General features: G+C 33.1%; 2 protein-coding genes across 22 annotated transcripts in view; one reads left to right on the top strand and one right to left on the bottom strand.

Moving 5' to 3' along the window:
* LOC145936303 (uncharacterized) overlaps nucleotides 1–27259 on the bottom strand; it is a 91357-nt gene that overhangs the window by 3657 nt on the left and 60441 nt on the right. The window contains exon 6 of the mRNA XM_083038390.1: nucleotides 20790–20833. Coding sequence (XP_082894516.1) covers nucleotides 20790–20833 — 44 coding nt within the window. The remainder of the gene's footprint in view (nucleotides 1–20789; nucleotides 20834–27259) is intronic.
* The window catches only part of LOC145936300 (CUGBP Elav-like family member 1-A), a 384349-nt gene that overhangs the window by 305385 nt on the left and 51705 nt on the right, over nucleotides 1–27259 (top strand). For 18 of the 21 annotated variants that reach the window (XM_083038373.1, XM_083038366.1, XM_083038382.1 and 15 more), the window contains 2 exons: nucleotides 2589–2633; nucleotides 6439–6487. In XM_083038373.1, coding sequence (XP_082894499.1) covers nucleotides 2589–2633; nucleotides 6439–6487 — 94 coding nt within the window. The remainder of the gene's footprint in view (nucleotides 1–2588; nucleotides 2634–6438; nucleotides 6488–27259) is intronic. The other 3 variants (XM_083038387.1, XM_083038386.1, XM_083038379.1) reach the window with 1 other exon arrangement.

Genomic DNA, 27259 nt, shown 5'->3' with positions numbered 1-27259 from the left:
TTACATACATCATATGTTTTTTTATTACTTGAATCAAATAGCGTGTGAATCGTCACATAAGCGATAATCTTATCCTCTATTGCGGGAAATACGCGAATCGATAATCACGGATAATTAAAATAATCATGGGAAATAAATGCATTTCAAAAAGCAATGTATGTACGAAGCGACTCGCACTGCTGCCTACTCGCTCGACTCTCGCGTCACGCGAATGACAAGACGCAGCGCAGTGACCTTGTGTATACACAACGGCGCGATTATGCCGCAAGAGACGAGCCAGTTTATTCGTTGTCACTACGAAATATTCAGCATAGTATAAAATAAATGTATGTGTGAAATATTATGTTCCTTGAAATTTGAATTTATTATTATAAAATTCATTATTATAATATAATTAATTAAATTCAAAATAATATATATAGATAATATATAATTGATTAAAATGTAAGATTGACAAACACGCTTTTTGTTAATTAAAATCGATCGATCCTGTGATTCGTATATTATTGCATGCTTTCAATCTAAAAATGATTAGTAAATTACATTTAAATCGGCGAAAACTTCAAAATGTGATACGCGATTCAAAGAATTGAAGAAATAATTATCACCTTAATTATCGGAATAAAATAATAATTTATGATTTATAGTGTGTTTACCTTGTTTTGATTCTTATTCTGAGTAAATAATTACGCGAAATTCTTATAAGTCGTTTATTACGGAAATTAATGCGAATACTAATAATCGCGGATTATCATTGCTAATTATAATTGTACAGAATGATTGAGTTTGAATCTCTCGATATTAATTGCAATCGTGTTTCAAAAAGTAATACAACATATAGAGGACGAAAAGTAGCCGCTAATTTGAATTTTTAGCAGATTTAGATATAATCTGCTAATTATTTTTGGATTGAGAGTGCAGTGATAATGAATCAAATGAAAAAAGGATGATTAAAAGCGGGTGTGATATTAACTTTTTATAAATAATTTATTCAAAATGAAAGGAACAAAATATATCGCGCATATACATATTTATATTATGTTAAATATTCCTTACTGAAAATGAAATTAATTCTGCTTGTTTCTTATAACGTATTGTTGTGTGCACAAGATCATTTTGCTATCATTTGAGCGGCAAGACCCGAGCGAGCAACAACACGAGTCGCTGTGTATTGTGACATTTTTCAAAACGCGATCACTCTCTGTGATTATTCCAATTAGTGATTATCGGTTTGCATAATTAATTTATTTTTATTTATTAATATCGAATATAAGATTGTTACGTATACATGACAATTCATGCGCTATTTGATTCCAAAGTAACGACAACATATGATATATATTTGATTGTTTATTAATAAATACGTATAATTCGCGGAATTTATGCGTTATACTATGTACTTGCAATATTGAACTTCAATTATATTTTCTAGCAATTTATTGTATCTTATAACTCGACTCGCGCATAATGTCGCGGATAAAAATATAATTTTCATGTTTTTTTAATAATTAATGAAATGGGTACGGGATAAATCAATTTCGCTCAAAAAATGCGCAACGCGATATTAATTAGTAAACATAGTTATTAATTCTCTATTAATTTAGTTTTTATTAACTGCGTTTCACAAATTCGTTTGTACATCATTGTGCGTTATATATATTTTGCAATATTTATTCGATCGAAATCTATCATGCGAACAGCCAGTAAAACGATGAAATATTTTTAGATATTACATTCTGCAGAGATATTTATTTTAAATTTTATTTATAATTTATTTAATTTTAGATAGAGTAAAATTGCCTTAAAATGCGAACGTATACTATTCGTTAACAATAGAGGTAGCATTGTCGCAGCGAGTGGCGCGTGAATCTGTCCGTGCAATTTTCGAGTGCTCAGTGGATCGTAGTTTCGTTCGACGCATTGTTTTCCCGCCGCAATATAATAAAGTGCATGTCGCGTGCAATTAACAAGTCGCGAGTGCCATGTAAAGGTGCTGCATGATCATTGAATTGTGCTAATTAGTGCGTGCGCAATCGTAATTAATCATGTGATTACTATGTGAGTACTATGAAGAAATAGCATGGATGAACAAGATCAGTAAGAAAAAGAGAAGGTTTGACAATATCGGACGATGACGGAGCAATCAAGTCGTGAGCAATTTATAACTTATTTAATTTATATTTTGTTAGTCTCATCAGTTTAACTGTTGGTGCATCTCCACAATGAACTATTTTACATCATTGTATAAAATGCATATAAAATATCCTACATTTTATTTTAAAGTATTTAAAATATATGATAATATATTTATAATTAATATTTTTATATAAATATAAAATATTTCAAAACATTGCTTAAAAGATTTATATGATTACTTTTAGACAATTTAATAAGAAATCTTTATATTTCTTATATTTTACAAAAGTTAATATAAAAAAAATTTCCCGGCAATTATGTAACTTTCTATTAAATATCTGCTTAATAAACGGATGAGAAATTTATTTTCGTGCAATAATTATCTTTTTAAAATATTTATTGTTTTAGACACTGCTTTATATATATGATTTCGATATATTTGTATTTTACAGATCAATCTTGTGTACGACAAATCCGCCGTTGCGCGTCGTAATAAGGTGAGTATTAAATTATTTTTTATTTTATATAATTTTTGAAGGTAATATGAATTTGTAAAAATTATATTATATCAATAATAAGAATAAATAAACAGATACAGCAATATGTGTATATTTTGAAAAAAAAAAGAGAATTAATCTATTATACACACATATACACACACACATACATATATACACATGTATATACACATGTGTGTAATTTTTTAAATCATACATATAAATGTTATTATTTGGATATCATCAAAAGTAAAAGGCATTTTCAATGAATATGGAATATTCAAAGTATCGAAGCTATTACATAATTCTGTATTGCGATACACCTCGTATCGGGAAAGTATACTGGCTTACTGCTTTATACAACGAATCTGGCGCATCCAGATTGCATCACCATTGTGGTATATGGGTCGTTAGTCGATGCGCATAATCTTCGATCGCAATCGTGGCTGGTGGTCCGATTATATCTAGCATGGTCTATCGATTCTACCAGTCGATATAGATAGATATCGAATTCGAATCTCGGGATGATCCTTCCCGCAGACGGCTGCAAGATAGAACTAGGAGCACAATTGCGAGGAACCTAGTTTCGAGAATGAATAGCAAATGAGGGCCAGAATTTCTACATAATGCTCTCGAGGAAAATTCTCAACCTTTTCGCTGCTAAAAATTACGTAAGCGCGACCAATGGATTAGATTCAAGTGTAGTCTATCGACACTATTAATCGACTAAACATGAGGGATCACATCATCATAACGTCTAAAGATAGTTAAAACACTGTGTACAAAAAATCAATGTAATTAATATTTTTTAAAAAATATTAATCAATATAAAAAGTAGACAGTGTAATTATTTAATAATATCGTAATTCAACTAACAAAAAGTTTAATTGCAATAATTTATTTTTTTTATTCTTGATTTTATGTATTACCTATATGTGTAGTTTTTACTCGAATTCATGATTTTTTTTTTTTTTTTTTTTTTTATAAACTTCTAATTGCATAGGTTTTAAATTTAGAAAATCTCGCTTCTGTGAAAAAATCTTTAATTATAATTCTTGATGATTCAGTACATATGGGTTAATATGTTATAGATCTTTAATATTATGTATTGTTGAATTTATATAAATCCTTGCTGTTACAAACATTTTATTGTATATATCCTTAGTTTTTTATTAGAATAAGCTGGCTAATGATATTTTTCTTAAAACAAATGTCAACAATCACTGTCTATTTTTTATAAATATTTCTAAGAAATGTATCATTCTTTACATTCTTGCTTACTTTTTTACACAGCATTATTCGTTCATAGACGTTATGATAACGTAGTTGTGTTTAGTCAATTAACGACAATATATTGATTGCAATTTTTACTTCTTCAGGACCGTTTCTTGCGAGAAATGTCGTGACTTATTCGTTATGAGACTGGCAACTCGTTGAGGATTTCTGGAATATTTCACTTGAATCTTCTCGTCAGAATTTGTTGATAACGTTAAATTTAACGAGCGTAGCAATTAAGCTAAAAACAAGGAGTTTAAAAATAACCTAGATCGTGATTCCTTGTTCATTTTCGTTCACGCTAAAGTATGGACTGTTCGATATAATTCCAGTCATAAAAACCAATGGCTTATTCCTCCGACGTGTAATAACCATCGCCATAATAAACGAAAGTGTCAGATCTACCATTTTCCTCGGAAGAGAGACTCTATCACAACGTAGCTATATAAATGTTATTCCTTCCCCTTTCTCTGTCATTATTTCTTCTCTCCTCTCCGTGCATTAATTTTATTATGATGCATCATCTTAGCTATAAGATCATAACTTTATAATATCATTTCATTTTTATTTGCCACGAATAATCACTATACTAATTTTTTATAGGTCTTTGTTCGACTTTTGATATTAAGTGATATCTAATTTATAGCTAAGAACATTACATTAATAAATTTGAATCCTATCAAAAGAGAAAGAGAAGTATAATACATATCATGATATTAAAAATATGCTATTGATAATTAACAAATGCAATAGTGGAACGTAAAATATAAAGGAACATTACAAAGCAGTTGAGAATTTATCGATTATTGTACCATACAACCGCAATTAAAAAAAAAAGTTTAACTGACCGCACTTTTTATCCGAAAATCCATATAAACGCTATTGAAATAATCTGAGTATTTTAAATGTACATATATACAAAAAAATATAAAAATACAGCCCGCGCACGTGTTCATCTACGATAACATTTATTTACTCCAAAATTGTTCGCAATTTGCGCGCGTATACTGTTTCAATCGCATAATTGCTAAAACATCAATTGCAATGAATTTTATCTTGCGGCGAAATCCGCACAATTAAATTTGGCGTAAATCGATTTTATTGCAATGAACGATAGGTAATCGTATATATATGTATTTGTGTGTGTGTGTAACGCGTATGCATATTATACTAACTATACGTTTCTTATCTGTTCATGAAGATCGCATGTGTTTGTTCGCGAAAACGCGGCCGATGTCATAGATTCATTGCGCAGAAAATCTCGTTGTCCACGTTCGAGCGAACAGATACGCCAAAATAATTTCCATATTCACACAAGCGGTTGATCATACAATTCAGCTACTTTACCAAACGCGTTCTCTCCGTGCACCCCACTCATAAATATCGTTTATTAAAGAGATATCGCGCGTTTCAATAATGTTCCGATATATATATATATATATATATATATATGTAACACGATATCGTTATAATGAACACTCCACTATCGCGATAATAATATACTTGTCGTATTGTAGAAGTAGGTTTTAATATATTTTAATGGCTGCTCTTTAAATTTCCAATATATATTCTTTTAAATTTTCAACGTCCAATATCACTCAAGTGTCAAATCAAAATTACGTTAATACAAAGTTTGATATTGATTTTGCTTGAAAAGCTGAAGTATTCTATATTGATAAAGTACTAGAAATTATGAATAAAAATATCCCTATAAAATAATGTATCTGGAGCAGATGATGATTTTACAATAGAGATAAAATGATTTTATATAAGTTATAGACCAAAGAATTATAATTCACTTTTTTTATTAATATTAATTACAATTCAGGATCGATCTCTTTTTAATAAATATGTACATACAAATATTTTTTAATCTATATAACTAATAAAAATGTAAAGATTTTTGTGCAAATTAAGTTTTATATAAATGCGTAACCTTTAATTTATATCTATTTAATTAATATCAGGTAAACTTTAATGAAATATTAATTTATGATTAAATATTTGCATAATTAATATTGAAAATTAACAAATGTATTTTTAAAAAAACATAACATCAAAAATTCCCACACTGTTTAAAAATTCAGTAGACATAAAAGATGAAATCTCTTTCTCTCATATCATGTTGCAGATTCGGAAATACCACGCTGTATAGATATAGATACATATTTGTATTGACAATACGGCGTTCTGTAAGATAGGAAATTCTGGCTTTATATCGCATTCGATTTTCGGTCTCGCGCGCGTGAAATAGGAAAGAATCCTTAGAATAAAATCGGGTGCAATCGCCTCTATGTAAGTACGACGAGAACGAACTGCAAGCCGTGGAAAACGGTTTCCCGTTCTTGCATTTTTCAAAAAGCACGAAACGAACTTTACATCCGAACCCGCTCTCTAACGTCGACGATATCGACAGTCTTATCAATAATAAATGTCACTTTTATTACGCCCGGACGCCTTTCGAAGCGCCGATGGTAAGGTCAGGCCGGTGCAGAAACGTAGACTATATCGTTGATCCTTTTATTTTCAGATGCGCCATCCGATCCAGATGAAACCGGCTGACAGCGAGAATCGGAACGGTGAGTGAAAATTTTAATTATTTTGGCGGAACGCCATCTCGGACGCAAGACGTTGGATTTTGCGCTAACAATAAAAGTGACGGTGTCGAGTTCGCCCTTAAGAGAACGAAATATGGCTCTGTCCGCGAAATAATTTTGAATTTTTGCACGAAATATATACATATATGCGCGAAACGAGCGATAAGAATAGAGATAATAGTAACTTGACACATGCTGCTGCGTTCTACGTAGAGGACAAATCTTATCAAATTTCAATTAGAGATATTTAATTCGAGATGCAGGTTTTATTATGAGCGCATTAACTCGAATTTCTGTTCGGATGCATCTAATTCAAGTTTTAATAAGAAATACGAAACCTTTTCATAAAATGTCTAGTATAATAAGATGCGCCGAGAATAATATACCGTGCCTTTTAATGGTTGCTCGATCATTTCGAAGTTCTGGCACGGTTACGAAAGAAATTCTGGAGCAAAGTGGCATGACGGTATAACAAGCGAAAGAGAAGACAATAATACCGGTCCGCTAAGGTAAACTTAACTCTCTCTCCGCGTCGCAACCTCGACAGAGAATGCAGCTCAAAGCACGTTTATTAAGTGCTAATTAATTGGCCGAATCGAGGGGCTTGTCGAGATTGCGTAGTCAAAGAAGACAAAATCGTGCTGCGAGACACTGAGCGATAAGACATTAAGATCGGCCAAAGGAATCGGCAGAGGATTAGCAGAGATGAGCAAATTTTATCGATAATTGTACGATACGATAAGAATTCTCTCTTCCTATTTATATTCTCTTATCTTTTTTTAAATACTCTCGATTTTCATCGGCGAATTCACTTGTTTGTAAATACGCCATGACAAATTAGAAACACTATTAGAGACACTAGAGATGAAAAGATCCAGATACCTTTCTAGATTTGTAGATAGATATTCAGAATGATTTTATTCTAATACAAAAAGTTAAAATTACTAAGCAAGTTAACGATGGCTTTTCTCTTAAAACTTATTTGTGTTATTCATCAGATATTTTTCTGTGTGCTAGATCTGATCTATTTAAAATAAATTATAATTTAATATTTATAAAGAATATCAAAATATAATTGTTAAAAAATAGGAAGAAGGTAATCACTTTTCTCAATGAATATACACGATGATTCCTGATGCCTAGCAGATTTTACTTTGAAATATTCTATAATTTCCTCCGCCATACACTGATCGGGAAGGGACCGCGTAAAAGTTTGAAAACATCGAAAAGCATATCGAATGGCACCGCGAATACCAGGAGAAGAGTCAACGCACGCGGCAAAACGCGCGATTTTTTTACGTATAACTGCGCCGCGTTAGCAATAAAAATCCAACTACCGGCTGGACGGGGGTGTAACGTAGAGCGTATATAAAACCGAGCACGTCGGTGGAACGACGCAAAACGAATGCTAATGAAATATTAACGACACCCGTCACGTGCTGCGCTCGGCTGGACCGTTCGCTGTTTCTCTTTCCTCTCTCCCTCTTTTTCTCTGTTTCCCTCTGTTTCTTCCCCTCTTTTCCCTTTCGCTCGTTCACTCTCCCCCTTTTTTATTCATCCCGTTTGCCTTTTTTTCTCTTTTTTATTTCATGCCGTATAAGAACTTTTGAGGAGTGAGGGGGTGAGAGAGGGTGAAGGAGAGGAGGCTCGTACGCGGGATAGTTTTTACATCGAGATGCAACGCCGTTTAGGTCGTAGCCGGCGCTCTGTGCAAATGACGTGCCAAATTGTAATCACGCCAAGATTCAAGCGGCTTTACACCTCGCGTTTAGCGCTAACCGAAACCTGATTCTGACACTTTGTTTGTTACGGTCGGGCTTGCGCAGTTGCGCGAACAAGATCCTAGATCAAGTAACCACGTTACATGGACCAACGCTCGATCCTGTTTACCAGCAGTTAGGCATTAAATAGAAGTTACTTCGTTGGTTAACCATTCAATCGCGACAGCTTCGCAGCTGAACTAACTTCAATTTTTCAATCGAGTTAGCGAAGATGATTCTGAATCGCAAAGGTGAAAAGAACTAAGTCAATGAGTAAAAGAGGAACTTATAAACAATTTTTGAAATTTCTTAGCAATCAAAAAAGTATCTCCTCGCAATAATCTAAAAAAAATAACAGCAAAAAGCAACGATAATTATGTCTAAATAATGTAGATAGCCTCTTCTCTACTTATCAGTACAATTTCAATTTGCCATTAATTTATTAGAATTACATCTGTCTTCAGTGAAAATCATTTCATTCAAAGCAAGATAATTTTTATAAAAAAAAGTTATTTATATATATAAACTTGAACTGAACAATAAGGCACAAAAGTTGATTGTAAAAAAAATATATATATTTATTATTATTACTGCTCATATACGTGTGTAATTAAAATAAAATAAAATTCTATCTATTAGTCACATTTTTAAAAATTTAATTGTATAATATAATAGCAGTACTATGACGGTAAATTAAATATTTAAAACAGGTATAACGAGTGTAAGGATTAAAGCTGCATATTAAATAGACGTGATAATAAAAAAAATATACAACTGCACTCGGAATACTATATGGCACCTAAAATATAATGCAGAGTAAAGATAAAAGTTAAAAATTATTGTGACTATATGTCACAATAATAGCCAACGAATTAACGCTGTTATTCAAGCTATAGTTATTCGCACTTTTCAGGGTAGAATTAAAAGATATTTCCACAAGAGAGAGCTATTTCTTCAATTGCTTAACAAAGCAGTTAGTCAGAGAAATATGTAATTATTACAATCATATCTTATAATCGTATATCTTATTTCGATTATCACTGATAAACGGCGAAATCTTATTTTATTTATGGTGTAAGAAAAGCAGACGGGATTAGGGTTATGAGTACATAGTATTCGTGGTTGTATATAAAAATGAATAGACACGACGTGGTGTAACCGAAACCGAGATCAGGCTATTCGTATAACCGCGCACACGTGCAATACGGAAAAGGATTTTTCCATATGGGATGCGGAACGTGCTCACGGCGGCCGCCATGAATAGTACCGTTGTGGCTACATGCAAATCCTAGTAAAACGGGAAAATAGTAAACAAGAAGAGAAAGAGAGAGAGATCACAAGTTATCCGGTATCAGAGTATTAGAGTTGCTTTGTCGTTAGACGAATCTCGTAAATGCCGTGCCACATCTGACGTAAGCCGAATTTGGATAAAGTAATTCCAAGGTCATGCACAGAGCATGAGTTTATTCGAATATGAAACTTATTTTCTTGCACAACATGCAGATACAGTGTATCACATATGTGCATAAGAGTTGACATTTGAATTGACACCGCTATATAATCAAACCGCTTTATCGTAAATTGTTAGAAGATTATGACACTTGTTGTTAGAAAGATTAATAGATTCAATATTTGTCCATCAGTTTTGTAGATAACTTTCTACGGAAAAATATATAACGCGTATTGAGTAACAGCTCTTTTTTTTTATTAAAAATATTTTAATAATTTATATTATTTAACAAATTAATTTATGCATACACGTCAAATTTTCAATTTCGTATTTAGTCGCAATTTAGATAATAATAAGCAAAGCTTAGACATTTAAAGATTTAATCTAGTATAAATAATTCAGACTAATCTCCTTGAAATTTTCAAATTAATAAAAATTAATAAATTAACAGTTATATAACAATCGTAAATAGTGACTCTTACTCGATGACATTTTTTTCTGTGCAACTTCTCAAACAGAAAATTGTTCCATAAGATAAAAAGTAAATTACTCGAGATGCTATAAGCAAAGTTTTTTTTTTCTATCAGTCATCTGTATTTTACTGCAAATATCTGCTAATCTAACAATTGAAAAAGGAGCACTGAATAGAATAAAGAACGCGCGAACCTTATTTCTTATCCTATAATTACTCTCTCAATGACGTAGCTACGAGTGAACGATTTTAGCAGCATTTCCGACGGGATGCACGCCGATCAAGGGACCCCTGTCAAGTGTGACAGCCCAACGAAAAGAAGAGCGAAGAGAGTGAAAGCTTTATTTATATCCCTGACATTCTGTTTATTTTGGCTGACAGTCCGGTGGCTTGCTCCGGGCTCTAACTCGTAACGGGTACTAGCTAACTTGTCTTCTCTGCGAGTTCCATTCTATCTCGACATTGTTTCAGTCCGATTATGTCACGTCTTAAAGGATATGAACGAGACTAGCAGTTAAATTAATTGCTGATTTCTCCGTGGAAAACTATTATCGCGCGTTAACAATTGGGTTAACATCGTTATACGATGTAGCACACACCCATTGTTAGTCTGTTTGCAAGTTAGCGTTTTCTTTAAACTCTTTAATCTATCCTTTAATCTTGTTATCTTGAATCTGATACCAGTCACGTGTGCTCTATCTTTATTCTGTTATCAGTTAATATGCGTTCGGAAATAAACTTTATAAAGAACAAAGTCAGCGTTTCGTTTGCCAATAAACAATAAGCACTAAGAATAATGCAAATAAATTAAAGAATTCTCTTTCTCTCTCGTAAAATAATATACTAGCAATTATTTTATTTTTTGAAAACAGAAGAATTAAAATATGTAATTTCTAAATTTTTTTATTAAGCATTAAACGCTTTTTAAGATTTTAAAAGAAGAGTAAAATTTACTCTTAGTCAAACGAGTTTAAAATTTATTTTATTTGTATGTGAAATCTTATTGTTGTAGCAAATACGCGCGTTTAGTTTAGATTATTTTTAATTTTTTTATATTTTGATTGACACTACATGTCATTCGTTATTCTTTCAACGAATGATTTGATCATTGTTCGAATCGAGTGGAATTCGAGCCGACATTTTTTTATTGTCGAGATGATAGATGTAACACACATTGTTGAGCTTTGTACTGTTATCTAATTGGAAACCTTTTTGATGTTACTCATTACTTCGTTTCATGTGACCCGATTCGTTCGTCGATAATTCTATTTTTGCGCTGGAGTGTAAACATACATTGATCAGCAAAGTTACTGGAATTTTTTATAAAATAAAAATTACCGAGGACTCGTTGAGAAAATAGCAGTTAAATTTGATGTTACATCGTAATAATGAAATTTATGTCATTGTCACGCTTACTGATTCATATGTTATTCACGATCCATTGTCATTGAATATTACGCGAATCATCTTTTACACACCCACGCGAACTGAATTGTTCGTTATATAATCGCAAATGATAGGAAATTGTTGCTACGAGCCATCTTTTTTTCAAGATGAAGTCACACGATGTAATAGGCATCAGTGCCAATTACATCGTGTGACTTCATCTTCTTAAAACAAAAAACTCGTAAGCAATATTACCAATTGCATTTCTTACGAAAGAAATTAAAAATATGCAATAAATGCGAAGAATGATATAAAATTAAAATATTCAATATAAATGCCAATTTGACAGCAAAATACTTTAATGTGATTATGCTCTTTCGTTTGACCGACTTTGGCGAACTCTCACGTTCGATCGCATCAATCGGAAGGAAATAAATTATGAGCGGCTGGCTTCACGAAGTAACTAGTGCATTGCTCGGTGTATTTCGAGAAACGTTTTCTACGAAAATCGCGGAAAATAGGGACGCGAAGTAAAGGCGAAAAGAGCGGTTAGTCTTACACCGCAACCGCATCAGTGATAAGCTCTATATCTTATCAGACAGAACTCGGTGAGTCAGCGATAGCAATTCGTAAGCAAGACACGTACCTGCCATAATCGTACATCGTCTTTCGTCTCGGTCGAATATCTTATCTATTGTTTATCGCGTCTACATACAAAAACCCCGTATGGCGAAACGGATGCGGCGCGACGTTTTGCATTTGCAGCGACGACGATTCTCGATGGCGGAATCATATTAGCATGCGAAATACGCGAAGCGCTCATACACTTCGGCCGTTGGCAGAATTTTCGCTTCGTCACTGCACTTACATAAGCGGCGATACTTTTCGTCTTTTAATTTCACGGAATACTTCAGAAAATTATATGCATACTTTACATGCAAATTATATACACAACTATTGTAACGTGCACGATATAACGATACTGAAAAGTTGTCAATAGAATCACTATTTAACGTGTTTAATATAAATTATTTTATAAAATATAAAGCGATTAATCAAAGTTAAAATACAACTATAAAAAATATTTTTCTTAAATCGCGTTAAAATGTATATAATTATAGGTACTAATAAGACTTTTTTTTTATAATTGCGCCAGAAATAATTCGCTTGTTATCAAATTGAAGAAAAAGCTCATTTCTTTATACAATTCGGAATAATACAAGGTGTCTTGTATTACTAAGTCGAATACAAAAGTATATAAAAATCCGTAGAAAACGAACATGGGAATCTGTCACCGGGAGTACTCTCGGAGATAGCATCAATATTACATACAGGAGCAAGCCACATTTCGGTCACTGAGTGTTAGCAGTCTTTTCGATTCCCTTTTTTCGCGATGGTTTGTTTTTCTTCGACGAAAAGCCGATGGAGCGTGCACAGGCTTGAAAATCTTATCGGCGCGTGCCATATAAACGCGCCGCCAGACGTGAGCAATATTTTTAAGCCTTTCGAGATAACGCCTCTAGAAGTGCACAACGAACTGATTCTCTTGAACGGCTGGTTTTAAACATGGTTGCGTCCTCGAACGTGTTCCTCTACTCGCACGGCTGATAAACATCCGGCGAATCGACGTTTCTACTTGCAAAGGAACGATTGTTGCAATACGCATCAAAGGAGAACTAGATGGAGCTTATAACACGCTTTGTTCTCCCTTGTCACTGAAACTTCTCGCGATATCGATTCCAAGTGAAGGCACAACGTCATAGCTTTTAATAGGTCTCCAACACAAAACATTTTCTCTCTCTCTCTCTCTCTCTCTCTCTTGCCCTCCTCCCCTTTCTCGATCATTTTAGTAACACTTTGATATAATAAATGTACATTAGGAATGCTCACTAAAAATTATATCTTTGCTGTGTAACAGGCATAGATTGAAATATCCTATGATTTTTTATGATAAAGATAAACTTTAACTCTGTTTATTAAAAATCACAATATTATTCATTGCTCTGTAATCGAATTTATATGATTATATTGAATATAATATGATGTTAGGTGAATATAAGACTTAAACTCAGGATGACATAATAGTAATTAATTTTATATTAAGTGCAAACAGAAATATATGATGCAATTGAATATCAATATCGATCAAGATATTTCGTGTATTCAAATGACGATAATTAAATATTATATATAAGTAAAAATGAAAATGTACGAAATAGCTTAATATCATTATCAAACAATATAAAATATTTTGTGTTAAAACATATGTAATAAATTTATAATTAAATATCAGTAAAAATTTAGCAAAATTTTGTTTTGAAAAGACCGCTTTTACGAATAATTTTCGAAGAATGTGCTTTGAAAAAATGTTGCAATAAAACTGATAGTACGACACGTTTTATTGAATTTTTGTTGGAAATATGAAGACGATATTTTCGACATATATATTCGTTCGCACATACCTATAACGTGTAATTTTCTTTCCTTATACAAGTAAAATGTATGAAATTTTATAGTGGAGAGATGTATAATATTTTCTAAAAAGTAGCAAGTTTTTTCGTATTCATTTTTATTATACTGCGCATAGACTCTCTACAAAAAAAATTATTTATGGAAAAATTTAGGGAAATTGGCTAATAAGGACTAAACTATTTATCGTCGAATACGTTAGTAACGTTTTCAAAATCATATGTCGCAAATTACAAAGTGATACTTTGTACCAAAGTTGCAAGTTACCCATTACATAAAGAAATATCTTTATATCATATAACAATATATAAAACAATATTCTTATATTAGCATTCCAACTTTCTATTCTAAAAGCATTGCTCCAATTTTTATGAAAAAGATATAAAAATTTTAATTTATCTCGATAAATAAAGCTTAATTTATTTTATAATAGAAAAAAGATAAAATTATATCTATGGCTACTTATGCGGTAAAATTAGGCTGTTTTCTAATTGTGTCACTTTTGGATCCGTTCATTGATCGCTACGGAACGATGTAACAATTAGTGTGGCATGGCTAAAAATAGAGAGAGAATTTCTATGGTGAAATATTCTCTCATTGTTTAGCTGTTGCTTTTCGTGGTCCTTTGGACGCCTCGACCGCTTTGAAGTTTCCTGAACGCTTCGGTAGAGCAGCACGCACAGCGGCCGTTGATCTGGCGCTAACGAGACTCTATTTGGATATTTGAATATGCATAAAGCGAATGCGCAAAGTGCTGGAAAGTAGATCACGAGGATCACGGAGTAAATAGAATCCACTTCGGCAAGCTCGAGCTACGACTTTGAATCGAAGTTTGTACGCGGTGTGGCATACTTCGCGAGATTAGTAGGCACGTATCTAAAAGTTAAGTATTTAGAATGTGTTCGAGCGTGATCAAACTTGAAATATTTAAGTTTAATGTAACATACTGTGATCGTACAGTCGACAAAATACTTTGCAACAAGTCTCTATTTCGTATTAATCAAATTTACAATTTCCTATTAGCCAAAATTATGCTTTCAAATTCTTAAAAAATATACTTAAAAAATTAGATTTATTATCATTTTTTTAATAAATAATATATCCTAAAAATTAAATTATAACAGTCATTTTATATGTTTTTTTTTATATTTTAATATATTTATTTTATGCAAGTTTATTTTAGTGTTTCAAAAGAATATATATATGTAATTATAGAGTACTTCGTTAAATTTCAATGAATTTAAAGTTGTGAGTCCATTCTAATATTATAAATTAGAAAATTACAAAGTTCCTTTCCACATTCAAGAAACGTCAAATTCGAATTTATCGAAAAATCTGCGCCGAAAAGAAGACTATATCATTCAGATTATCTCGTATATAAATCTCAAATGCAAAATACTAAATGTTCGACTGCTATGTTGTAATGATAAATTTAGCGGGTTGTGTCTTTCGAGATAATACGCGTCAATGCATTTGACGATATGAATGCACATCGGGAACCCGATTGAATTCGTATAACGGGGCTAATCCAACTGGGCGATTAAAAGCAGCGGTTGTATGCAGTGGCGTGACCTATTGCGGACCGACAATGCGTGTCCCCGCATTTATGATTCGGATATGCGTTTGGCATTCGTTCCGCGCGCGCGAGAAATATTTTCGCGTTTCCCGTAACGTTGCGCGAACCACCGTAATGACTCGACTCGCAGAACGGCAGAACAGCTCGCGTGAAAATAGAGAGCGTGAATTCAAACTCTGAATATTCCCGGTGCCGATAAAAACAGACCACGGTTTATCATGCCGCGATTTTTTTTCTGGTATTTCTGACTGTCCGAGCATAGATTATTTTTGTTACACACCCCCGAATGCGATGCTGTAGCGAACGTATGTCAACTCAGTCACCGAGGGGAGGGTTTATACTCCGGAGTAAATGTTTTAACAAATAAATGCAAAACATATCAAAAATATTTTCGAAATATTGCTCGAATAGAATATGTCCTAAAAAAAAAATATATATATATATAATTTTTTTTATTATGTGTATATTATGTATGTAACGAATATGTCAAACTTTAACAAGTAATAACTGCATCGCATACAACATGTGTTGTTTCAAAAATATTATTCCTCTGCAATGGTTACTGTACTTGGAAGGAAATATCTAAGCACAGTCTGGCGTTATTCATAAATATCAGCTGCTTACTTTCACGTAATAGAAGCACGTGCAGATATACCACGAAGCAAACGCATGTGAATCGATATAATAGCTAGAAGATTAACAATCATACGATTATATTGTCAGCGATTTCCGACAAAGACACATCTAGCGAAGAATATGTTTAATTTAAAATGTGGCATTTGTTCGAAACAAAATACTGAGAAGGCATGTAAAAATATCCCAATTCATAGCACAAAATTTCTGCTTATGCATGTATTAAATTGCTGTATTCATATTTCTATCTCTTAAGCAAAGAATATATTGTCTACATTTATGTGAATTTCACATATTTAATTATCAACGAATCTTGAAAGTCAAAAATTTCGAAACTTAAGCTTTAAAGTTCCGAAGAAACCAAAAATTTATTGTGTTAATCTGCGTTAGTTTGGTTTTATTTACTGAATTATTGCAATATTCCATTTGAGTACGAATTCATATTCTACTCAAAGAGACCAAACGTCAAGAGACCGGAGATTGGGGTTTGCGTGTTCACTGTATATACGACATGTATTTGCAAAAGGGGCATGTCCGTGCTTGCTTTACAAGTGACTACTGATATAAGAAAAACAGATCCTCGAGAATAGGGAGAAACTATGCAGATCGATTGGAACCAGGCCAAACACTTATATATCTCGCCGCGTCTACCAACACTCTCTCCTCCCCGACACTCGCGTTATATTACAGCCTGCGCGTTTAACGCCCGCTGCATAATAAAATCATCTCTCATCGGGACACTAAATATCGCTAACGACGAGACTCATGTACGCCGTCCGACGAATGACAAACATGCTATGCTTTACTATTAAATCGTGCCACATTTCTTGAAGTTTTAGAGACGTAAATTCAATCATCAAAATACATATACAGGAGTCTTTTTAATCTTAAGAAGCAAATATTTCGAAAATATACAATTTTACGAAAAACTTTTCAAATAAAAGTTTATAGTCTAGAGGGGGATGTACAATAATGATCTTGGTTTGATCTTTATTTGAAACTTTTATTTGAAAATTTTTTTTATAAAATCGCAGATGTTTGAAATAGATTTGCCTGTTAAGATTAAAAAGACTCACCCTGAAAAATCGCATCTATAGTTTATAACATCGACAATCTTTTTTTTATGTAAAATAAAGTATCGAAAAATAAATATTTTTAGCCGAAACGAAAAGTATGTCATCCTGTAGACACATATTCACATATTATATTTATCTCGTTATAACTAATCTTTATCGAAAAAGCGAGAAGTAATGATTTTTTATATGAATCAATGTATACATATACATGTGTCGAATTTTATTTTTAATCGGGGGAATGCTTTTAATCGTTATGAATTATTTCGCGTATATAAAATTTATCTTACATAATAATTTTCGTCGATACACAATAAATGCATGCAAACCAGCTTTATTTCTCATAATCGGTCACAATCCTCTTCTGACCAAAGTATTAACTGATTTTATTTATAATACTTGACGGATTTATATTCTCTGGACAATGATCAGCAATTTAAATAGCAGATATTGACTGCGCTTAATATTAATATGCTGTAATACTCATTTTAAAATTATTTATTTCGACAAAGCTCTGGCATTTAATATATTGCGATATCACTTTAGTATCTCCAAAATAGAATTAGAAAAATAATATAAATTTTATCAGATAAATGATGCTTTCAATAAAATTCTGTAATGCTGCTTACAAGATTTGCGCATTCATCATAGTATGCGATTTTTAAAAAATATTAACTCTTTCTTTCTATAATTTTTTTTCTCTATATTTTTAATTTGAACTTTGTCGCTATTCTCAATAATATTGATACTGGCCATATTAAACAAAATTGAGACTGCTTAATTTTTTTTATTTGTTAGACCTATAAAATTTACATATTATCGCATCTAATAGTAATGCATACTAAAGACACATAAAATAAATATTATATATTTTTAAATGTTGTGCATCTCTGTATATATATAGATATTATATTACAACAGAGAAAAAGGGAGAGATTTACAGAGTTTGTAAAACTTATAAAGCTTTATATATTTAATTTTATATGTTATATATCATATAAAAAATAAAAAAAGAGAGAAAGAGAGAGAGAGAGAGAGAAGAATAACGTTGAGATTAAAATATATATTATATTTTCAATTATACAATACGATCACTCATGAACATGAAATGGCACTCTTATGCAGTTTTGATTTTGGCTGTAGAAATAATTACTGAAAGAGAAGCATTCTATTATTTAGTAATTCATAAAATGAATCTTTTTATTTCTTTTGAGCTTTAAATTTTTTAATTTTTAGAGATAGCTGCAGCTATCTATTTATCTTTAAAAATCTTTTGATCTTGTAATAAAAAAAAATTATATATTTAATGGGATTTTTTCTATTCTCAACAATTGATTTTCTGAATCTACGAATTTCTAATTTTTTTCCAATCTTCCAATTATTTATTTCTTGATATTATTTTGTGAATCTTTAAAGATTTAGACGTTCAAATATATATTTGAGTTAATAAATATTTTTATTTATAGATGAGAGAGAAAGAAATCTTATATAGGATTCTTTGATGTAATTTCCTAATTGCTTTAAGTCTTTAGCGTAATGTAAGAGCTTGCGATCTTTGTCGGGCCTAGAGAAACACGACGTAATCTATTCTTTAGAATAGCCATCTCAACTCTTCCCCTGAGCTTCCCTTAACGACCTTTCGAAGATCGACGATGGCATGAAACTTGCTCGCCGTAATCTTTCTTTATCGAGCGACCGTAAATCCGGGCACGAAATGACGATCTCGATTCCGGGATTTTCGTTAACCGATGAAAGCGCTAAAGATGGGGGAACTAATGAAGCAGGTGTTGCCACGAGGAAATAGCAGGGCGCGAATAACGCGGCAGGAATTCCGGTAACCCAACACTCGTCTACGGCTCTGTTTATCGCGGCTCAACGACTGTGAAACACTGCCAAGTACAAAGCGTAGAAGGAACTGCATTCGTTACCGTGACGCGTGCACCACGTAAGGCTGCGGTTGCGGATTACATCATCATCTTACGTCTCTTCTTTGATCTAGTGAGAATTTTCGAGTTGCACATGCAATTGCAATGATTGTGCAAAATAAACGCATTCATTTGATAGACATAAAAAAATCAAAGATGTAAGAAAAATGATGAAAGTCGCTATTAAAAATTCTAATAAAGATGATTGTATAAATATAGAGACCAGCGGAAAATTATTCATTTAAAAAATATCTCCTACATATTAATAGTTAATACTAGGAAACCAAAATGATCTATATCAATAAAACAAAAGCACACTTCACTATAGATAAAAGGAGGTAAATTTTGTGCAAATTAGTGCAAGAATAAAAGTATAATTGTTGGAAGTGTATGATATTAGGACAAGAGATTACATTTTCTTGCATAATGTAACTAGTGACAGAGTCTTCACGTGTGTGTGTGTGTGTGTGCGCTTATCATAATTGAAGCTCAAAGCGATGATATTCATTCAACTGAAATGGTCTCTAGTCGGACATACGACCTATTTGCAAGAAATTAATCGTCGACGTTAATATTCATGTCAGCGTGTCCCAATGGTATCGTTTACATCGCGACCGTCATGGAATTGGTTTAATGTGAAACGAGGTAGAAAGTATACATAGACGTATATTAGATATGGTATTTGCCATTGCTATTGACTCTGACGTGTGTGTAAACACAAATCGTTGGCATCAGCGGGGGCGGTAGCGGGAATTAGATGCAGCAATTGCATCGACCAATACTGTTTGTGTAAAACATCGACATTTCGCATCAATTGCCGCACTCATGATATTTGCATCTCTACTTTCGACGAGCCGTTTAGAGAATAAAAATAAGTTTTTCTTATCCCTCTCTAAAAAGGCATGTTAAGTCGATTCTCGCAAGTATTGTTGCCTCTTTTCCGCGATGCCGATTGACTGTCTTGATTTGCGTTATATTCGTAGTATCGAGAGACTGTCATCGCGAGGGTTAACAGTTTGACAGTTTGTTCAAAATAGAAGTAAATAAAATATGTTTTAAATAATATATTATAATATTTCAAACTCGATTAATATTTTTGACAGTTATCAGCTGATTTCTGTCAAAAAATATTAATCGAGTTTGAAGTATTATAACATATATTTAAAACTAATAATATTATTTTATTTAATTTTATTTTGAACAAACTGTTAAACTACTGACCCTCGCGATGACAGCCTCTCGATGCTACGAATATAACGCACAATGCGAATCGAAACAGTCAATCAGCATCGCGGAAAAGATGCAACAATACTTGCGAGAATTGACTTAACATGCCTTTTTTAGACAGAGATGTTATAATATTTTAAATTCGATTAATATTTTTGACAATTGTCAGCTGATTTTTGCCAAAAAATATTAATCGCGGATAAGATATTATAACATATTTAAAATATATTATTATTTTAATATTTTCAACATATTATATACACCCCCATTACCGCTACAGAAATGTTATAAAACAAAACAATTTCTCACTCACCGATAGACGCAATAGCTGAGTTGTAGTATACAGCACACATTGATCTGAAAACAAAATATTCAAATTATGTAGATATATATGTGTGTGTCGAATATATCTATAAACAATGCAGTTTAAAAAAATGTTTTTATATTGCAATATAAATATAAATATAAATATAAATACAAATATGTAAGTTAGAATATTTAATTAGCAAATTTTCGCTTTATTAATATTTTTTGACAGAAATCAGCTGATTAAAGCGTTAATTTGCTAATTAAATTTTAAAATAATATGTTAAAAATATTAAAATTGCAATATGTTCTAAATAATATGTTATAATACACCTTATCCGCGATTAATATTTTTTGACAGAAATCAGCTGATAACTATCAAAAATATTAATCGAGTTTAAAGTATTATAACATATTATTTAAAACATATTATTTTAACATAAAATCGAAGAATGACGCGCGCTTGTGTTGTTCTAATATATATAAAGCCAGAAATGTGAGTATATGATTTGAATAATAATTGAAGATTCGGCAATTTTAAATTACCGCGTGAAGAAATATATTGCCTATTTAAATCATTCTTGCTAATGGTAATAAATTTTAATACATATACATATATGATTGATCTTATTATTAAATGTAGTATGTGTATGGCGAATTTAATTTCTTTAAATTCTTATCACGTTATATCAAGGTTATATCTAGCAGATATATAACTTAGAAATATATATATGATCGCGAAAAATATATATATTTATTATAGAGAAATTATAAATAAGATTTGTAATCTCAGCACAATACATTAAATAAATTTTGCAACATATTTCCACATAATTTCGAAAAAGTTATGTCTATAATATTATACGCAATGCAACGAATTTTCATGAGAGATATTAGAAGAATTATTTTTAATTATTTTCAAATTCAACTTTTCTTCTATTTTCTTCAGAAACTTATTTCTTGTAGCTTGATTTTATATTATCTTAATTATTTTGATTATTGATTAATCAATTATATCGTATTATCTAACTTCTTGCAATTTGAAAAACAATTCACTATTATTCCATCAAAAATATTTTTCTTCATTTACTGATCATTAATAATGAATTATATATATGTATATCTCTTTCTTAATAATTCAAATATAATATAAATTTAGAAATTAACTTTGATTATGTATCATTTCTTTGCTGACAGACAAATACTAGAAATTTTTTAAATCCAATTTTTATTATTTCTTTAATTTCTCTACGAAGAGAGTTAATCCTGCGATATATAAAATTGGAATACGAAAACGAGCGTTCAGTTCTTCTTGCAACAGTCTCATGTATATACGTATACATATATATTCGTCTGCAACGACGCGGTAGACGGAATCGATGAAATCGCAGGAAGTTAGCGTCAGAAATTCAAAGGAGATTTCTCCAAATGTCGGCGGGCACACGCGGCTGCTTGCATACGCGCCAATGCACGCGAGGATTCTCATCGATTATGTGCCAGGTTAACGACGACGAGCACGACGACCACGACGGCGGATGGTATATGCGGGCGTGTATAAATAATGCATTATCATGTCGTTCGAAGGAGACAGCCCACAAATATCCATGAAACGTCGATGGCAGCGATGACCTCGCGGCACTCGTGGATCGTCCGGTAGTTATCGTTCAACGCTCGTCCCTTCTAGAGATATTTGTGTGATGTAAGACGAAACCGCGCCATTTTAGTCCCGACAAAAGATATTTTCAATAGAATGAAATTTTAAGCTTACATATCGTTTTTCAATTTGCAAGAAGCTAAAGAACACGATACAATTGATTAATCAATAATCGAAACAATAATACGAAATTAAACTGCAAGAAATAAATTTCTGTAAAAGCAGAGTTTAAATTTGAAAAAAATATGAAAATAAAAAATTTTTTAAAACAATTAATTTTAATTAATTGTGAAATAAATTTATTATATTAGCTATTGATGTCCACGTATTTAATCTATACATAACAGTTCATATTGCTCACTCTAAAATTTTCAACTTTGAAATAGAAAAGAGATAGAAAAGATTTATTTATTTGTAATAAAATATTAACGTCGTATATATTATATATATTTGTATATTGCATCATTAAAAAGATAATCTTACATTTATCTACATATTTCTTTATTTAATCATGTTTAATTAATTAATTAATTAGTCATATTTATTCTACAATTACTATATTAAATTACTTTAATTTAAAAGAAAAGATTCTAAATTCTGTTTATTTTGGATTTAAGTAAATGAAAATGTTGTAAAATGATAAATATATGTTATTTCTGATTCGAATTTAGCTGTTTCTACTTTTATTGATACAATTATTTACGCATATATGTATAATGCGCAAACAATTATTAATTATTATTAAACAAGTATTAATATACACATATATATATTTTATATCTTCAATAGAATTTATCAACTTTTAATTTTATATATAACGCGGCAAACATATAAATCTATAGCTAAAAATGAACATTTTCTAAGGGGATTTTTGCACGTGCATTAAGTTTACGAACCGTTGCAGAAATAGCGCAAATCGAAACTAATTTACGGAGCATCGTGGCGTCTAAAAACAGGGTTGCGCTCCATTATTCGATTTATTGGTGTTTTCGCATAAAACCGAGAAACAACGCGGCGCTTGGCCGCAATGTTTATCCAATTGTTTATGTTACACGCGCACCACATACGTGTTCGCTTTGTTTGCAAATAACGCGGTAACGATGACGTATAATTGGCACGAGCAATTCAACATTGCTTTAAGATTTATGTTGCGCAAGATGAGACGCGAAAAGTCGCATTTCAATACAATTTATCAATAAGAAAAAAATCAGAGAAAATAATAATCAATTTCTGATTGAATAATTTTTATTTTCACATGTATGCTGAACTCACGAACGACTCTAAGTAAATATTTGATAAATGTCTGCGGAATCTTTTTTTTTTTGCTTTGGTGGGGTGAGGAAACTATTTGCCGGGGACAGAGGGGGACGGAAATTTAGGTTTTCCAGCAGTTTCGGCAAAAGTTCTCCGACGAGTTCGACGACGGCGCCAACTTTCTCCGGCAACAAAGCGACTACCCGGCCGTCACGGGCAACAAATAAACACCCCGGGGGATTACTCGCGATAATCGACAGTGTTCGTGAGTAATCGAAGTTTGCGACTGTTGGACCCTGAAGCGTTCTCGCGAATAAGAGTGATTAGACACGAGCATAGCGGTCTCGTTGTTCCTCGTTAGAACTGAAGCTCATTTTGTTTAACCCGATTAGGATTTTCCTGCGATCACTGGCTTTTTAATGCCTATCGAAAGGATTTAATTAAGATCTCTATCATTAGCCAAATTATATTTATGGACATACAAGCTGTTTTAGAATTTCGAAAAACTTTGTTGACACATTTTGTAATGAATTTGGAATCAATTTTTTTTTAAAGTGAAAGTTGAATGTTTGAAGAAGAATCATATTCTTTCTTGGACTTTTCTAAATATTAAATATTTTAAATATCTTAATTATCTTATTTGCATAAGTCAAATACATAGAGAAGGTCTTTTTAGTATTCCTACTGTTAAAATGTCGCTATCTCAGATTGTAATGATGAGCAGTTTATAGTATCATCTCGCACACGTGCATATATTTTTAAAATACATATCACTAGCTGTATCTCGGGTTTATAAATCATATTATTTTTAAATCATCCACAAATCGACTTGCTTTCATGTCGCGGATCGACTTTATCTCGAGCGCGGAATTATCCCTGACAATCGTGTTAACAATTCGCGCGGCCAGACAATCGTGCCGGACAATCCGAGCTGTCACATCAAGGACTTTGACGAATTACACGAAGTCCATGGGACGGATCGTGCAGTTCGATCGATGGCAAATTGCAACTGATCGGACGTGACTGCGGTCGTTCGACGCGCATGTCACGTCGACGCATCCTCCGCGGGTGCCGGACGAATCGTCAACACGTGCTCGCGGCACGGTATATATCGCGGACGCTCTTTCGGCGATCCCGGTCACGAACCCGTCGTTTTCGCCATCGGGCGAGATCTCACGTTTCCGGTGTTTCCGGCTGACTCACACAATTTGCATCTCCGGCACATATAACACACACGCGCGCGCGAAACCGCCGCAAACGTCGCGCTTCGCCGACTATTGTTTCACGAGTCGCGACGCTACGGGGATTGTCCGCAGAGTTCGTTACGATGCATTACGATGGAATGCCGTAAATTTGCGGTCGGCTTCGCCGATTGAGATCCAATTGTCATCCGCCTGGCAGACGAAAATGATTTCGATCATTGCGGAATTCACTTTCTTCTTCATCGAATTTTCGATGTTTCCGATGTTTGTTGAAAAAAAAAATGTATTGCAATTTATTTAATATTGCTGTCAATTTTTATTTAATGTCCTGGCTAATTTAAATGAAGCTCAAATGATTTTTATGATATTATCAAGATTTTTTAAAAGATTTATTAAGATTATTATTAAAATAAAATGATACATTAAAAATTCATGTGTCAATTTATGTGTCTTACAAAAAACAATTAAAGAATTGAGTTCAAGTACTAGAATAGAGAATTGAATAAGCACAAGCAATCTTGGAATTAGATTGACGTCAATTAAATATTTCCTCTTTGCGTTTCTTATATCGCGTAATTTCGTTCTCGTTGCATCCAAGATAGTTACGTGCACATCGCATTGCGATCAGTTGATGAGCCCTTTGCTTGTCATTCGCGAAGATTGCGTGTTGCTTCGGAAGCGAATGAAACGGTGCATGAATTATGACAAAGCGAGAGAGAGAGAGAGAGAGGGCTGAGTTCTCTGAATCACTATGGACGGATACCCGAATGAAACATACAAAGCGGATTTCCGGCGGGTTCCAAGGAGATTCTGAGTTATCAAGCGAGAATCGAATGTATTGCAGTGCTACAGAGTAGTTATCTTGAGTATAGATATTGAATCGAATACAAATTTAATGTTGAAATTCAATGATCTGCGACTCTCTATCAATGACATTAAATTGATACCAAACAGAGATAAAACGACTATTGAATCGATAACAGGCAGACATAGAACTACTATCAAAACGCCTAACAAATGAATATCAGATCAATACCACAATTCTCTAATGTTCAGACAAATGTAGACTTGTAATTGAAAGGACACACAAATTGATACCAAAAATTCTAAGTTATTGACATTAAATCGAGTTGGTATAAAAAATGATTAATTCAATGCAACTGTCAGACTACTGCCAATCAAATATAGCGTTAATTATCAAAGTATTATTTAATAAATAAATAATTTTTACCGGGCAAATATCAGACATCAAGCAGATGCGAAACATATATTAAATCGAACATTAGATAAGAATATTAATTAGGCACCAACTGGTCATCATTTTCGTCCGTACACGTAAGTAGATTCAGCAGACAGTAGTCCGACAAATCTAACGAAGAAACTTATATGACGAGATCGAGAGAGAGAAAGGAATGCACAGTCTCGAAGCCGATGCCAGACGCGTAGGAGGCAGAAAGAGTGAGAAAGATAGTGAGAGACAGGGCAACAGAGCGTGAGTGACTGTAGTCAAACATACATACACACATACACTCATACACACAGTCGCGCGCGCATTTGCACACATGTATACACGAGGAGGCGGAATGAGCCAGAATGAAAACACCACGAGGAACACCGAAGGGTATCCGCGGCAGCGAATAAGTAGGAGTCACGAGTGCACGTCGCGGCGAGGAGACGAGCGGGCAGGATGGTAGGCGCGAGGCAAAGCGAGGCGAGGCGAAGCCTCGAGAGTCAGCAGCGCCGGTTCTCTCACTTGTTGAGCGTTGCCACGAGTCGGCGAGTCGACGACGACGAGCAGAATCCATCGGACTCCGCCGTCGGATACGACGCGGTCGCGCTCGGTTCCGTTTATCCGCGCAGAAAGTTATTCTTCCGCCCGCGCCAAAGTCGCGAGGGTCACGTCAAAGTCATCATCAGGGGGTTGACACGGCGCGGCGAGTCGATACGCGTAAGAGGGTAGGTGCGTTGTGGTGGTGGGGGGGAGAGGGTATACACGCGACACGGCCACGTGTATCGACGCGCGCATCACGGTGGAAGCAAGTTGTGTTGTGCACAAACGACGGTATGCAACAGGGATGTTATTATTGTTACATTATTAATAATAAAGAGACAAAGAGGAAGGCGACATGGCTATTTTTGAGTGACAGCGAAGAATCTCCGCCGATCGCGAGCATCTGTCGGTGAACGAGTGCCCATCGTGATACGAAAGACCAAGTATATAGTATCGTAGTGACGAGTTGAAAGCAAGGCGACATGAAGACGACCCTGTAAAGTCTTTAAAGTTGTCATTACTACTCCGAGTATTGATCGGAGCACGTATCTCGCTGCTGTTTATATTTTTTCCGTCCTCTATTCTCTCGTTAACTT

Source organism: Prenolepis imparis, unplaced genomic scaffold, assembly GCF_030444845.1.
Source record: "Prenolepis imparis isolate NDT839.2.m4 unplaced genomic scaffold, iyPreImpa1.0 SCAF_5, whole genome shotgun sequence".
Lineage (NCBI taxonomy): Eukaryota > Metazoa > Arthropoda > Insecta > Hymenoptera > Formicidae > Prenolepis > Prenolepis imparis.
The sequence above is the reverse complement of the archived record's forward strand: the minus strand, read 5'-3'. Positions and strand labels throughout refer to the sequence as shown.